Source organism: Thermobia domestica, chromosome 3 (genome assembly GCF_964235325.1).
Source record: "Thermobia domestica chromosome 3, izTheDome1.hap1.1, whole genome shotgun sequence".
In the NCBI taxonomy this organism is placed as follows: Eukaryota; Metazoa; Arthropoda; class Insecta; order Zygentoma; family Lepismatidae; genus Thermobia; species Thermobia domestica.
The window spans coordinates 76,942,066-76,957,973 of NC_137456.1; the positions used below are offsets into that span (position 1 = coordinate 76,942,066).

Consider the following 15,908-nt stretch of genomic DNA (forward strand, 5'->3'; position numbering starts at 1 on the left):
ATATATAATTTTCTATTACATAAACCACAGAGAAGGAATGAATTTATTTCAGTGTCACATACAAGATCAATAAGTTTTTTTCGATAAAAGAAGAAAACTTAATTTCTCATTCTGTGATTCAAAAATATTAAATAAAAAGAACAGCTAAACAACTGTGATCTAGTGTTGATGAATTTAGTGTTAATAACGTAAGTTTTATTAACAAACCGATTGTTATTGTTATTCATTCTACATTAATTTTAATGTAGTGTATACATAGGAGCTAAATAATGGCTACTGCAGCAGAAAATACGCCACAACCAGAGGACTCTACAGCACCGGCGCCCATTCAACCATCCCGACCTTCAGCTGACCCGGACAAATTTCGATTTTCTTTTCGTGACGAGGAGCCAGAATCTTCATCTGAAGAACAGACTGAGGAGGAAGAATCAGAATATGATCTACAAGCGCACCGCGACTTTGCACACAAACTAGGATATTTAGGTGCTTTCTTGCATCTGATGAAAGGCGCATTAGGGACTGGAATACTTGCTGTACCTGCTGCCTTTATTTGGGTTGGTACTGTGGGAGGTTTAATACTGACAATTATTCTCGGAATACTTTCTTGCTACAGTCATTATTTATTAGCAATAACTGCACAGAATTTGTGCGTTCGTGCCAGGATACCAGCACTCGAATACCCAGACCTGGCTGAACAGTGTCTCAAATTGGGACCAAAGAATTTGAGGAAATTTTCCAACTGCTTTCGACAAACTGTCAATATATTCTTGCTTTTCAGCATGTTTGGAACATGTTCTGTGTACATAGTTTTTACTGCTGATAATCTTAAACAATTCTTCGATTTTGCTACTGGTACTGACTATGATAAGCGTATGTATATGGCCGCTATTACCGGTTTCCTTATATTTGGAAATTTCATTAAAAACTTATCCTGGTTAGCGCCTTTCTCTGGTCTTGCAATTCTTTTGCAGACTACTGGATTAATCATTACTTTATATTACATTTTTAAAGATTTACCTGATATACACGACCGACCAATGTTTGTCCACGATCCAGTAAGTTTGGCACTGTTTTTAGGAACAATAATATTTGCTATACAAGGGATATGTACTGTCAATGCAATAGAGACCAAAATGGAAAATCCTAAACATCTTGTCGCATTTCCTCATGGGGCTATTTTTACAGCGATGGCCCTAATTATTCTATACACAGCTGCAGTAGGTTTTCTTGGATTTTGGAGATACGAGTATCCAAGGGGAGCCATTACTTTAAATTTACCAATACAGGACGGTCTTGCCCAATCGGTCAAATTTATGTTCGGTATAGCAATATTTATATCTCATCTCCTGTACTTCTACGTACCATTTAATATTTTATGGATTCCATTTAAGGAGAAATGTAGGGCAATCCGAGAAAAATCTCAGAACCAACAACTGGCAATTGAGTTAATTTTACGAGCTATCCTTGTCATTTTCACGGGAGCTCTCGCCATAGGTGTTCCTCTCCTAGGCAATCTTATCAACGTAATTGGGGCTATTTCACTATCAGTATTAACATATTTGTTCCCACCTCTTATCAACCTGATAACATTCTGGGAATATCCCTACAGAAAAGCTTGGATAGTTAAAGCCCTACGTGCCAAAGATATTATTTTAATTATACTTGGGGTGGGATTTTTCTTTACCGGGACAATTGCAAGTATAATAGATTTGATAGAAGCAATTCAGCGAGAATACGCATAATCTAATTTAGTTTTTATCTTTTTTTTTTTTTTTTTTTACGTAGATTAGCTTTGTGTTATGTTTTCAGTGATGTAATAATATAATTCTGGAATGTGTTATGTCGTTTTTAAACTTAGCCTAAGTGATTTATGTTACGTTAGAACATGTTAATATTTTGTCCCTTGTTAACGGGTCAGAAGTTTTGTTTGTTTGTTATGCATCCAATTGTAGCGTTCAACCTATTTATGGATACGTACGAGTAAAAATGATCTACTGTCATTGTTTCTTTTTTAAAAAAGTTAAGATCGTAGACTCTGTATTTCAATCTCAACTTAAGAAAGAATTACGAAATAGTAATACGACACAGTTTAGGTATAACTTTAACTGAGTTGTACATATTGATATGCTTTAATTAGCATTAGGATTTAAATACATTGTCCGCATTCAGATTAGGTTATATTTTACATTGTAGAGTAAATGCAAATAATGCACCAATGCATATTTTGTACGCAAAAGTATTCGTTAAAGAAAGAAATACTTGCTGAAGCGAACTGAAATTGCTTCGACGAATATTAATCAATCAGAGAATTTGTATAACAATGAACTGCTGTTACTTTCTTTTTGTTTATGTAACCCAATCATAATGCTTGTAATTATCATTTTTTTTGTCTATGCGCAGAACATACAGCATATGTCACTAAATCGAACGCGGAAATTTATGAAATTATGTAGATTTGTGTTCATGGACTGATTGAAACCATATCAAATATAAGTTATAGGATCTATTTTCAAATAGTTTTAAGATCGACTTCATGGAATGTTTAAAAAAAAAAAAAAACCCTCAATATATGGCCATTGAAATGGGCTAGTTTGTAAAACGATCAAGTAAATTGAATCATGTTGTATGATCATAAGCAAAATTAATTTTCTTGAAGCACATTGAAAGTAAAACAATGAAAATAAAATTTACTTTTTCACTTTTTTTTAAAAAAAGTAAAATGTACTTTTAGTTATGGCAATACTTAACATGCACCTATTATTTTACCATGTTATCATAGTTTAAAATCATGTGTTGTACTCAAATACTGTTAGATTTACTACTAAATATTAAAAATTTATTACAAAGCAAAGCAGACCATATGGTTGTTTCCTGTGCTATGAGAGAACGTGGTGTGAATATTTTTGAATTTGTCCTCTCCAACTCTTGTAAAATTTTGTATCTTTTTAGTGCACACTATTTCCTGTACACACATTTCAGAAAGAAAAGTTTTGCAGAAGACGTAAACAAACCAACACTACTTATTTTCTGGAGTGTCTGCAACGACTGTACATTATGAATCAATGGCATTTTTTTTTAAACTTAAGAATAAATGAAAAATTGTAAAATCTGAACATTAAGTACCACTCAAAACAAATATCTAAGAAAGAATTCAATTGAGCGTATCAATTACTATAATCAATTCTGTTGTAATTTTCTTTTTCAATGCAGGGGTGCAAATACAATAATCATAAAATTTAATTCAATGAGAATCAAGTAGACACAATAAAATGAGAGAAGTGAATATAATGAATTTATCACACAAGACTCCCTTGACTGTAAATTTATTTGTTTATCAATGTTGATATAGTATGTTTGTATAAAAATCAAATATTAAAAGAAATATAATTTTCAAAATAACAGAAGTATAAGTTATTTTAACGAATCTGTTAATATCTTAATAGGTGTTAGGTCTATTAGGAATGGAATTATCGCTGACGAAAGATGTTGAAAAAAATTGGATGCACTGCTTCATTATCAGATGCCATTATGGATTTCAGTGGCAAGAGTATTTGAAATAAAGCTTTGTATATTCGACAAAAATCTACTGACAGTGCGATGAAAAACAAACACACACACACACACACACACAAAAATGACAAAGTCCAAGCACAATGTGATGGCTTGTTTTTAATGTAAAATATTATTATTATTATTATTATTATTATTATTATTATATTATTATCATTATTATTATTTTAGAAAGGAAAAAAGTGGGTACCCATATTACTTTTAAAGATTGTATACTTTGTACAATTTTAATACTTAGGTTGAAAAAAGGCCTCAACTGATCAAATGAAAATTATACTTAAGTCCATACATGAATAATAGAATGAGCATAAAAAGAAGTGATAGTTTTTTTTTTTTAATAAGTCTTTATCTTTAGTGATTCAAGTAAACTTTAACATGATGGGAACTTGGCTTTTCCAAGAACATGCTTTAATCATTTCCAAGTGCATACTTTCTAACCTCATGGTTTGCACCTATTCAGTGAACTGAGCGGAGAAGGAGCAGGTTCAAAACCTGGCGTTGAGAAAGGACAGTGGCAAGATAACGTAGTCAATATTTTTTAGTTTAATGCACCGAGTTTAATTGAACTGATGGTGGTGACGATGATGATGATGATGAATGAAATGAGCAAAGCGGGAGAACCCAGAGAAAATCATCCCACATGGTGTTTGTACACGACAAAGCTCATTTGCGCGAGCAATGTAGTCGATAAACAGGATATAGACTACCTGTGGATTCTTAACCCCTCCCCACACACACATACTGCCACATTATTTATTTCATTCCTCTGTGTCAATAACTCAGTGTGTTTCTCTTGCCGTTTCCGTGGTTGTAAAAGTATGCTCCTACATCATACGTAAGTTAACCTGAAATTTACTGCTCTATTATTCTACATAGATTCGAATTAAGATGTTTCAACGCATACACGTTTTATGACGACACCACGCCGAAAAATGATTTTCATATTATATATATATATATATATATATATATATATATATATATATATATATATATATATATATATATATATATATATATATATATATATATATATATAGAGAGAGAGAGAGAGAGAGAGAGAGAGAGTCTGTTTATTCATTTGTTCAATACGTGCTTAGGCCTACAGACTGCCAAATTTATTGTTTTAATGACATTCCTAAGGGCATTCGTATTTCTCCTCCCACAAAATGAAAAAGTATTTTACTGGAGTATAAAAAAAAATCGGGATCCCCTCTCAAATTGGTCTAATGACTTATTATTTCATTAGTATCTATTCATGTCGTCCTCTGCTTCTCAGCGACTGAACTAGGCTAGTTGTCGCCCGGGGCAAAAACTCGCCTTAGTGCCCCCTCCTCCCCGGTGACCAACCAAACAAAAACGCTCACCGACTGCACCTGATATTGGCATCATACAGTAAATCTCTTATTCCATTTTTAATTCAAGTGGTAAAGCTTGATTTCAAAACTGCTGTACATAATTTAATTTTTAGTATAAAATAAAACACCAAACTAATTAGTATTTGATTGCCAAATAATCTGAGAATAGCATGTTTGACATATTCTTATAGTCTTATCACAATAACTGCAAATCACAATGTTTTTGGATTATATCGGAATGTGCATATGTGTAGAATGAATCAATAGTCTGTTGCTTTGGAATATGTAATTATGACAAACACTCAAACTACTATCTCAAGTATTATACTCGGACATTTTACAGATCTTCTAAATCAATGTAATTAAATGAAAACACAAAAAGTTGGAACTAAAATTTAACTTTGTGGGCTCTTTTGGCTGCAATGGTTTTTACAATGTCGTCAAAAGATAGCTTTGAAGCTAACTTATGCTCTGTAGATATGATCCTAAGGTCGTGAGTCGCTGTTGTCCTGTTAAGTTTCTGAGTTAATTCTTTATGATCTCTAGTTTGCTAAAACTTCTTTCCTTGCCTTTAGTGAAAATAAATATTTGCCCAGTTTTGCGCACCCCAATCCGGCGTCCGGGGCACAAGCCCTGTTTGCCCCTCCTTAGTTACATCACTGCTTCTTCATTTTTGAAAAAGGAAGACAATTTACCGCTGATAACGGGCTCGATTCGAGAAAATATTTTCAAAAGATTTCTACCGATTAGTTGTATTTAAAAATCAAATATTAAAGCTTACCGTATAATTACTTCCTGTCAGAAAAATTGAGACACATTATTAATGAAATATTTATGAAATATGAACAACATCTCTTGAGTAGTTTTTGAGTGATATGCTCACCTCTAAGAGTAAACTACCACTTCTGGATTTTTTTTTCAGAGCAAATTAGAAGTACCATATTGACGGGTTCGTATTTATGAAATACGAACAAAATTGTATGAGTCGTTGTTAAGGCAATCGCTCAAAAAGACTTCAATCCCAGAAATAAAGTACTCTTCTGGATTTCTGTTCCGATAAAGTTAGCTTTTCTTCCAACTTTTTTTTTAAACCCTTATAAATTTTGGCCTTTTCTTTTAAGGTAAATTATAGACTTTCACAGTCAACCAGCTACATCATCATCCCTATTTATCCTAAGATCATGGTTCGTACCTCATTCTCTTCAGAATAGAACAGCCTTTCAAACGGTACCATTCACACTTCCCTATCATGTCCATGAGGCGGGAAATTTTAAAAGAAATCGGGATTTTTTTTTTCAAATTTTGAGCCCCTCTAGACTCCTTTGTGTTAATGCACAGATCTCAAAGTCAACTGAAAAATACTAAGGGGTATACTAAATGTGTGTATAAAATTTCAAGCTATCCTGAATAGTAAGGGTGATATTTACCAATGAGCCCACAATGCCTCAGATTACCCCAAAAGACCCGGATGTAATACAAAAAATTTGAAATATCTCTGTTTATCCTAGGGTCATGTTTTGTACCTCATTTTCTTCAGAATAGAATAGCCTTTCAAACGGTACCATTCAGATGAGGCTATGGTGTCCCCAAGGAGGGAAATTTTGAAGGAAATGAGGGCTTTGGATGAAAAATCCCTTTTCTCTAAGTTTGGGCTCCTCTGGACCCCGCTCTGTTAATGCAGAGATCTGAAACAAACCTAATATATACTAAGGGGTGCATTGAATGTGTGTGTAAAATTTCAATCTTCTAGGTGCAAAAATAAACCCACCAAAAATAATAAAAATACACAACAAAAAAAAAAATAAGTTGTGACATCATCATTCCCTATGTCTCGACACACAAAGGCATGAAACCATACGTAACTTGTTCTACAATGCCTCCAGGCTTGAAAAAAACAAACAAACAAAAAAAAAGTAATAAAAAGTTTTATTAGTACTTTTTTAATCGAATAATGCAGACACTATCCTATCGTGTAAAAATACATGATAAAATTTAAAACGTTTAATGGCTCTACCACGCTTTATTACACAGTGTGACGATTAGCAAACGAAACTGGATTTTTGCTTTCGATTAACGACGTTAGGAGAGAAGAAATAGCGTTCTTGAAAAACAAAACTCTAATTCCAGATTTCAAACATTTAAAAGGTTTCATGGTCATTACATGACTTTTGAATGAATATCTGTCCGTTCGTTCGTCACGATACAAACACGTTCCCGCTTTTAGGGGCCATATTGTTGAACGTATCTCCATCAAATTTTAAACTTAAGATTTGAATCGAAATTTTAATTTTTTTTAAAATTTTAAACTTAAAATTTTTCGAATTTTCTTCCTACATTTAAAATAAGGATAGTTCACTGAAGAGTGAAAACAATAATAATAGCGATTTTCCCGGAAGCGGCTTTAACGATTTTGTTTAGATTCGACACCTCGATATTACATTAACAATGTTATACTGCCGTACATTAATTTATTTCTCTGGAAAAAATCTACGAATAGAAGTTTCCTCTTCGGGGTGATTTTTTTGAACAATTTTCTCAAAATGACTTAGGTCATTTTGCTCATACTTCATAAATATGTGATTACGAACCTGACAATATGAGATAAGCCATTTCTCATGAAACAACCCACAACAAGTAGTTTATTCTCGGGAGTTTGTATTTGGAAGTTTTTCTCTAAAAACGACTTGGGCGATTTTCTCCATACTGCATAAATAAGCCTAATATTGTGTAAACTACTTTTTATGCAAATATCCACAAGGACTAGTTTACATTTCAATTTTCTTCGGATGAAATTTCCCGAAAACTACTTATAATTTTGTCCGTATTTCGCAAATAAATGTTTCAGTGGTAACAACACCATTTTATGATTTAGTATTAAGAAATTGGATTGAGAACATTTAGTGTGCTGTCCCATAACTATGACCTTCTTTTTTTGGGGGGGGAGGGGGAGATGGAAGTTTTAATTGCCACGGAACTTTTTTGTAGTGGTGAATCTTCAGTGTAACCAAGGGAACGCGTACAGAAATTTCAAGCTAGAGCTTTTCTATTTCAAGTGTGGCCTCGGAAAATTATGTGAAACATATTTCAGCCCCACCCCCGTTACCTCCTTAACTAGGAAACCTTCCCTTTGCTTTGAGGAAAGAAATGCATTACCTCGACTGTTTTGCCGATTTGTCGTTCAATAATTTGGTCTTGGCGAGTGAAGAATGTAGGCTACTTTAAAATGTCTAACAAGACAATGTACAGTGAAGCCTATCAATGTGGCAACCCTGTCCATATCTAACTATTGAAGGATCTAGGCCACAGCAACTTGTCCCTCCCCTTTCGAGGGAGGTACGGGGAAGCCACACATTGACAGCAGTGCTAGCAGGGCAACCCTTGAAATAGGAAGACACTAGACCAGTCAACAGTATGGCGCGTAACGTGACTAACAGTATATATACTGATGCCGTGATACCTCGTTTACAGTTTTAACTACGACGCAAAGAGTGAACATCAAGATCTGTGCGCGCGTGGAAGAACTATTAACGGAAATACTTGAGATGTGGAAAAACGATTTATTTTCTATGTGGTCATTTGCCTTCCTCGGTGTCATGTTTTTGAATGATATTAGACGTTCAGTGCTGGTAGGAAGTCTACAGAAGATGAGAATGCTCAGTTCCAAGAAAGTCCGTCCACAGTCTTTTGCCCCCAATCGTTGATTGAAAGATAAAACAAAATATAAATGCTAAGTTTGAGTTTCATGGAATGGAATGTAAACGGAACACCCAACGGAAATTTACAGCATAGTCACGGAACCTGTTTCTGGTAAAATATCAGAATTAATTTCACCCTTTAACCGCCATGAGGCATCAACGCTATGCTTCATTGTTTTTATAAATTTGTGCCGCGTGGCATTTATGGATGCCTTACACTTTTTTGTTTTCGAAGATTATACATATGCAATACGCAGAACGGTCACAATAAAATGAGAAAAATCAAACTTACGTTTGGCCTCAGGGATAGTTTTTGCTAATACATTACGGCAGTTAAAGGGTTAATAATAGCTCAACCTTACCCAAGAGTGAGTGACAGTAGATTATTTCTGTTACTTTAATATCGACGACTAATAGAAGTGAAATGCTTTGAATATCGCACTAACTTTGAAGAAAAATCGGGTCATTTGCAGTTTTGAACATTTCCTGTGTGTGGCAGATGATATACAATAAAATAGGATTGTTCCAGCTAAATCGGGACTCGAAAACCGCTTAAAAACACGAGAATGATTTATCTAATAAGTACCGAAGCGTGGCCATCAACTGAAAAAAAAAAAAAAAAAATAGAAAGTCAGAGCCTAACCCAGCCTATGCTACTTGATATAATTTCCTCTTTCAAGAGAACCTATTTTGTTAGGGAGTTTAAATTACAGATAACCTAAACCCGTATCTTCGGCATCTAAAACTCAATTTAAAAGTCGAACATCCGATACATACTTGTAAGAAACAAAAGTGTAGCATTAGTAGTTTACAGTTTGATATCCACGTATTTGAGAGACGAGAATACTTTCCTACACCAAAATGCTCAAATTCATTTTACACTAAAAACACTTTCAGGAACAATTTATTTTCAATTCTAGTTGAAACTGTGAAAAACCGTACGGAGATAAGGTAAGGACCAAGCATTTATCACACTAATTAGCTTCCAGAAAACTATGCAGAGATATCCTGGTGAAAATTAGGATGAAAAGACAATAATCGTTTCCATTCTGAAGCGGGGAAAGAAACCACAAAGTTCAAAGCCTGATCTTTTACAAGCATTTGCCTCTAGGGATGATGGGAAATGTTCCAGAAACGTTATAGCGTACCTGCTGCCATCTATGAAAGCAGATTTCTGAGAAGAAAGCCTTCACTTCCCACAATGCATCCCCTTTAAAAGAAATCTTGAAAGAGAAAGATGGGGGTCTCGTTAAAGCGAACAGATCCCAAGCTTCCAACCGGCTCTCGACTCTCTTTCACGCCTCAACATTCATTTGTTACTGAGTCTGAGATTTCTCATCAACTTGAAGCAGTGAATGCTGGATGGTGGAACAGTGGAGAGAGAGAGAGACCCCACCGGAAAGAACTAGTCGATAAATGGCAGCATTGGTATTTACCAACACGGTTTTCCGTTGTGTTATTTAGACAAGTCTTTTGAATATTTTTCTCAGGAGGGAAACCTTGAATAATACGACCAAATAGAGAGCGAGAAAGAAAGAAAGACAAACGAACTACGAATGAGATGAAGAGGCCAAAGTCTTTATTATTATTCTGATCCGGTGAATAGCAACTCTACTTAGTCGCACGGAGAGTGCAAATTAAAGCGAGAGACTCCCATTAAATAGGGGAATGAATATAGCCTCCTGAGGAAACTAACATTTTTGATGTAATTCAATATTTTAGAACGTAATTAATATTCTACAATATGGCCACATTGATACATGCGTGATTCAAAAAGTAATGCCTCCAAGCCCACTACTTGGTCAATATTATTGCAAACAATCTGAACTGTTTATCATTAATGTACTGATGTTTAAGCTATAGAATGCCACTTGTTTCGCCTTCCTATCTCTTCTCGTTCCAGAGTAATGGAGAAATCTATGGCCTCCAGTGGTGACATCCGGTTGAAACAGTGGGCTGTCATTGGATTTCTGATGCGGAAGGTTGTGCGCCCAGGAACATTCATCGGCGGCGACGAGTCGTGGATACACCATTATTACCCGGAAACGAAGCGTCAATTGATGGAGTACGCTTCGTCCATGTCCTCTCCTTTGCCAAAAAATTTAAAGTTGTCCCATCTGCTGGCAAAGTGTTGTTGACATCCTGCCTCATCCTGTCTATAGTCCGGATCTTGAGCCCTGCGACTTTTGGCTCTTCCCCAAACTTAAGGATCACCTTAAGGGCCACCGCTACAGTTGTGACGCGGAGGTGGAAGCAGAAGTTCGGCAGTGGTGTCGCCAGCAGCCACCACAATTCTTCGCCGACGGCGTGAAAAACTTTGTTTAGCGTTCGCGCAAGTGGGTTGCCCGTACTGGAGGATATGTTGAAAGATGATACCACCATTCGTAGCTGACATTGCAATCTTTTCATTGATACCTGTATCGGTGTTATATGTCAAACACAAATAAAGGTATCACCTTCCAGGTGTTGCCTCCTTCTAGATACGGTACACATGTGTAAATGTCTGAAAGGTCTCACCAGTTTACTCAAATTTACACATTTTCTCTTCCCCTCAACAAATACTTATTCTGCGTGTATAAGATGCTATTTTTTAAAAATAAACTCTTAAAATAGATCTTAGATCTTAATATGGGCTTCGTTTTATAAAATAAATAGGGATGCATTCGAGTCGAGTCGAGTCGAGATTTAAGCCTGTCTCGACTCGTCTCGAGAAAATGTTGTCTCGACTCGAAAATATGTTTCTGTCTCGACTCGACAGTCTCTGTCTCGACTCGACTCGAATTCGAGTCGAGACGTCTCGAAATTCGAGTCGAGACAAAATGTACGAGTTAAAATATACGCACACATCAGCCAGACCATCATGACTACCTACCTAATTGTCAGTATGTCGACTTTTGGCATGGATAAAAACGGCGACACGTCTTGGCATACACGCAATGATCCTTGATAGGTCGCTGGAGAGAGCTGGCACCACATGTGCTCACTCAGTCACCTAATTCCCGTAAATTCCGGGCGATGTGTTCTGACTTCACGTTCAATCACATCCCACAAGGGACATCACTCAAATGTCCGGCTCCAATTTCAAAGAAACTTTTTTTGCTGATAGAAGGCATGTATGCATCATTACTTGTGATGACAAATTTTTGCCATGGTGCATGTTTTCTATTTTTTTTAAATAACTTTTAAGAGTTGTGATGTGGTTATTAGAGATTACCACAGAAGTCCCTTACTACCCTTTGTAAACGGAGCGTTAATGAAGAAAAGTGAAGAAAAACCATGTGGATACATATAAGTCCTGGGGGGAAGTCGTATGGTAGATATGACCTTGATGGCAGCCATCTTGAAATCCGCCATTTTGAATTAAGGTCAAGTTTTCAAAATGGGAATAGGGTAATATGATACATAATTTCGGGCTAGAATTTAATTAGAAAAATAATGGTGAGATTAGTTTTAAGATACACCCATTTGGGGGAAAGTTACCGGCATATTAATTGTTTTTACTTACTGTGTGCGTAAGACCCTTCTTACTTTCGTCTCAAGACCTGTAAATCGATCGCAACAGCAGAGCCCGGTTTCGCACTAGTGTTTAGAAATCTTTAAACTCACTTGAGGCAATATTTATGGATTATTGTATTGTATTTTGCCTTTAATTAAATTTGAACCCACTTCATAATCTTGTGTAAAGTATCACTAAAAGAGAATTTCTGTTTTTATGGAGAACGTAAGCATAGCAATTATAAAAGGTGAGTAAGGGGCGTATGTATTTATAAGAAAGTTTATTTTACGAGTCTTTTGTGGTTCCGCCAACCTATTCTTTAGTTTTTTTTAAATACTCATATCTCATAAATAAAAAAGCTATTATAAAATCTCTTACCACTATTCTTTAATACTTATAAAATTTTATTTATTGTAAAAGCACTGGCGAGATATTTCTTATCGCCCACTAAAATTATGGTGGAGCTCCTTCGTGGCTAACGGTTAGCATACTTGCCTTTGGCGTGGGAAACCTGGGCTTGATTCCCGGTGGAAGTTCATGAGGTTCGGATTCCACATTAATCAGTAGGTCCACGTCTCACATAGCCTCGCTGCTGAACGGGACGTTAAACTCAGAATCAATTCAACTCAAAATTAGGGTTTTGACTTTATTATGATGTCATTAGTTTAAACGCCCAACTGCACAGTAATTATAAACATTGACTACATTATAAAATTGTAATTTGTGACGACTAAAATATCAGAAATTAAAGATTATTCTTTGGGTTTTAGAACATTTTGAAAAACGTGAAAAACTGGTACTGCACTGATACAACACACCTTTTGGATTTGTCATTGTGTAAAGTGATACAAACTAAAGAAGAATTACAACTTTATGAAATTGTATTAGGACTTATTATTTAGAAATAAACACCAAATAAGTGTAATAGTTCATATCCGTATCAAATACCAAGTTTATGATGAATCAACTACACAAAGTAGGATCCAAAAACGCTCATTGCAAATTGTTCCATCCTTCAGTCGAACCAGGAACTGAAACATAAAGAGTGACATTTTTTTTTAAAAGATACTTTGTCCAGCTAAGTATTGTGAAGGTTTATGTCAGTAGAAGGAATTGCATTCCATTATACAAGCGCAATTTTACAACTTTAAAATTACACATTACTAAATATCGAACACCCTTGTCCATATGATTAGCGTACGCGTCCTTGGTGCGGGAGACCTAGGTTCGATTTCCGATGGGAACTCCTGTGGTTCTGAACCCACGTTAATTTGTAAGTTCACGTCTCATATAGCCTTGATGCTGAAAGGGACACTAAACTCTAATCTAATACTAAATACAAATATTTAAAGAAAAATGATGACGCACCAAGATGACGTGAATTTGGCTATCAAATCCATTTTGTGTTTTCAGTTATTTTCTAGTAGTATTTTTTCTAGGCATCCTTTCAAAAGACAGTGATGCAAATTTCGTAACTGCGAATTCCTGTTAGAAGCCATGAAATTATCCGATTAGATGCAAAATTTCCCGTCCACTAAAATAGATACCGTAAATTTACAATATCTAACAATAAATAATTTTGAAAGATATCGCTTTCGAGGGAAAAAATGAAGTGAAATCTTTGAGTTTTACGTCCCACGGTTATGCCGGTTAGGCTAAAGGAGAGGAGTGATGATGAGAAATTAGTGAAATCGTGGAATGAAGAAAGTGGGAGGAACGGAAGAACCCCGAGGAAACCCACGCACACGGTGTTTGTCCACCACAAAGTTCACTTGGTACGAGCTGGGATCGAACCAGGGTCCCCAAGCACCAGAGGTGAACGATCTACCACTGAGCCACCGCGGCCCCGCTTTAGAGGGGCCATGACGTATAGTTGAACTCATTCTCGTAGTATGAAAGGCATTATTTATAATTATGCATGATAGGATCACAAACAAAATTTAAAAATATTATGTGCACTTTCTTTTAACAAACATTATATTGTCTTTTATGGTGTGGAAGGGAATGTTATGTTGAAAAAAAAAAGTCCTTAACACGATTCTTGTTGCTACACACTGCATGTTTCTAGCCACAGAAAAGATGCAGCGATAGGTAGGCTATTTTTCAATTGCTTTACATTAGCTTGATGTTTCAAGTCTTTTGTGTGTTTCTGAAGTTCACTTTTACCACAAAAGAGCTCAATATTAACATGTCTTACATAGCTTTGGTTCGATTCTCAACACGGACTGCAACTACCCGTTAAATTGTGCATCCGAAAGGCACTCTTTGTTAAACCTCGCTTATCACCGCTCATCTTAATAATATATATAACTTCACCTCGAAGCAAATGTTGCATTTCTCTCTTTCATCCTAACACAAAACAAAACTAACCACAGCTGTGACACGAAGGAGCTATTTCAAAAAGAAACAAGCTGTGCTTCATAGAGATGTGTACCAAATGATAGAAGTATAAAGTATTGTTTTCTTTCCTGTTTATTGATATCAGTTGGTGTTCTTAATGAGTTTACTCATTAGTTTAGAAAGAGTATATATGGAATTTGGACATATGTTGTACGTATTCTCCAGAGAAATTGATGAGACCAGAAAAATTATAAGGACAGATGGAATAGGTTTAAGCGCATCTACGTGACTTTATCAAATATTTATTCTCCATAATGGTACCACGCGGAAAACTTGGTATAGGCCTACTTTTATCTTTGCCTCCCTCTGTTAGCTGTTTTGTATCATATAGGCTATATCGGATGGTTTTGTTATTTCTTCTGATCATTAAAACAACAATGGTACCTGTGTGCGTGCAGAAATGCAAAAGCACAAGGTAACTTCCTATTTGTTTTGGAAACAACAAACCCATTTCACGTGTGCGAGAGAAATTGAGCACAGTGAGATCGGGTGTTTACTCACGGTCAGTTCGCAGCAGGAGTCCATGGTAAAAATTTGGCTATCTCGAAAACACTCGCAAAACCTTACAAATACAAAAGACTGCGCTTCAAAGAAAGTTTAGACACAGATGTTTCAATTTTCTTTTAGCATCGTTCTTCAGCAAAAGAGTCGGTTCATTGTATTCGAAAAAGAGAAGGGAGAAAGGGTGAATTTATATTTTATGTGGGGGGTAACGTTGTAAGTAGTATAAACAATACATACCGCTTCCGACTCTGTACGCATACACTAGCCGCGGAGTTCACACACACACACACACACACACACACACAGAGAGAGAGAATCAGAGTCCTCACACACCAAGGGGAGCTGTGCCACTGAGTCACAGCGGCCACGGGGCTAGGTCGAGTCCACTTTACGTTCATAGTTTCTTAGTACATAAATGTTACGATTATGAAATAGATTTTCCTTAATGAGCTGCATAAAAACAAAAGCTTTCGAAATGCATTAAACAATTAGCTCGATTTGAAATGAAATGAAATCTTTAAGTTTTACGTCCCACGGTTATGCCGGTTAGGCTAAAGGAGACGGTGATAATGAGAGATGAGTGAAATGGTGGAATGAAGAAAGTGGGAGGAAACGGGAGAACCCCGAGAAAACCCACGAGCACGGTGTTTGTCCACCACAAAGTTCACTTGGCGGGGGCTGGGATCGAACCCGGGACCCCAAGCACCAGAGGTGAACGCTCTACCACTGAGCCACCGCGCCCCCTAGCTCGATTTGAGTGTGAACTTAAAGTTATATCAGAGTGTAAATACGGATACGCACCAAAGCTCGAAAACTTAATACACTATTTCTCCTATATAGTCAGCATGTATCAAGCAATCATTCAGCTTTCATTTGAGAGGACGG

General features: G+C 36.0%; 2 protein-coding genes across 4 annotated transcripts in view; one reads left to right on the forward strand and one right to left on the reverse strand.

The window, feature by feature from the left end:
• Pkc53E (Protein C kinase 53E) overlaps positions 1-15,908 on the reverse strand; it is a 1,159,983-nt gene that overhangs the window by 163,191 nt on the left and 980,884 nt on the right. The window lies entirely within an intron of this gene.
• On the forward strand, positions 126-1,742 carry LOC145681315 (proton-coupled amino acid transporter-like protein acs). Its single transcript, XM_081752977.1, has one exon. It carries the CDS (start codon positions 270-272, stop codon positions 1,740-1,742), a length of 1,473 nt encoding a protein of 490 aa, XP_081609103.1. The 5' UTR covers positions 126-269.

Bases quoted from the DNA above. Each gene is read 5' to 3' on its own strand.
- LOC145681315 (XM_081752977.1), top strand. From the start codon at position 270: ATGGCTACTGCAGCAGAAAATACGCCACAACCAGAGGACTCTACAGCA.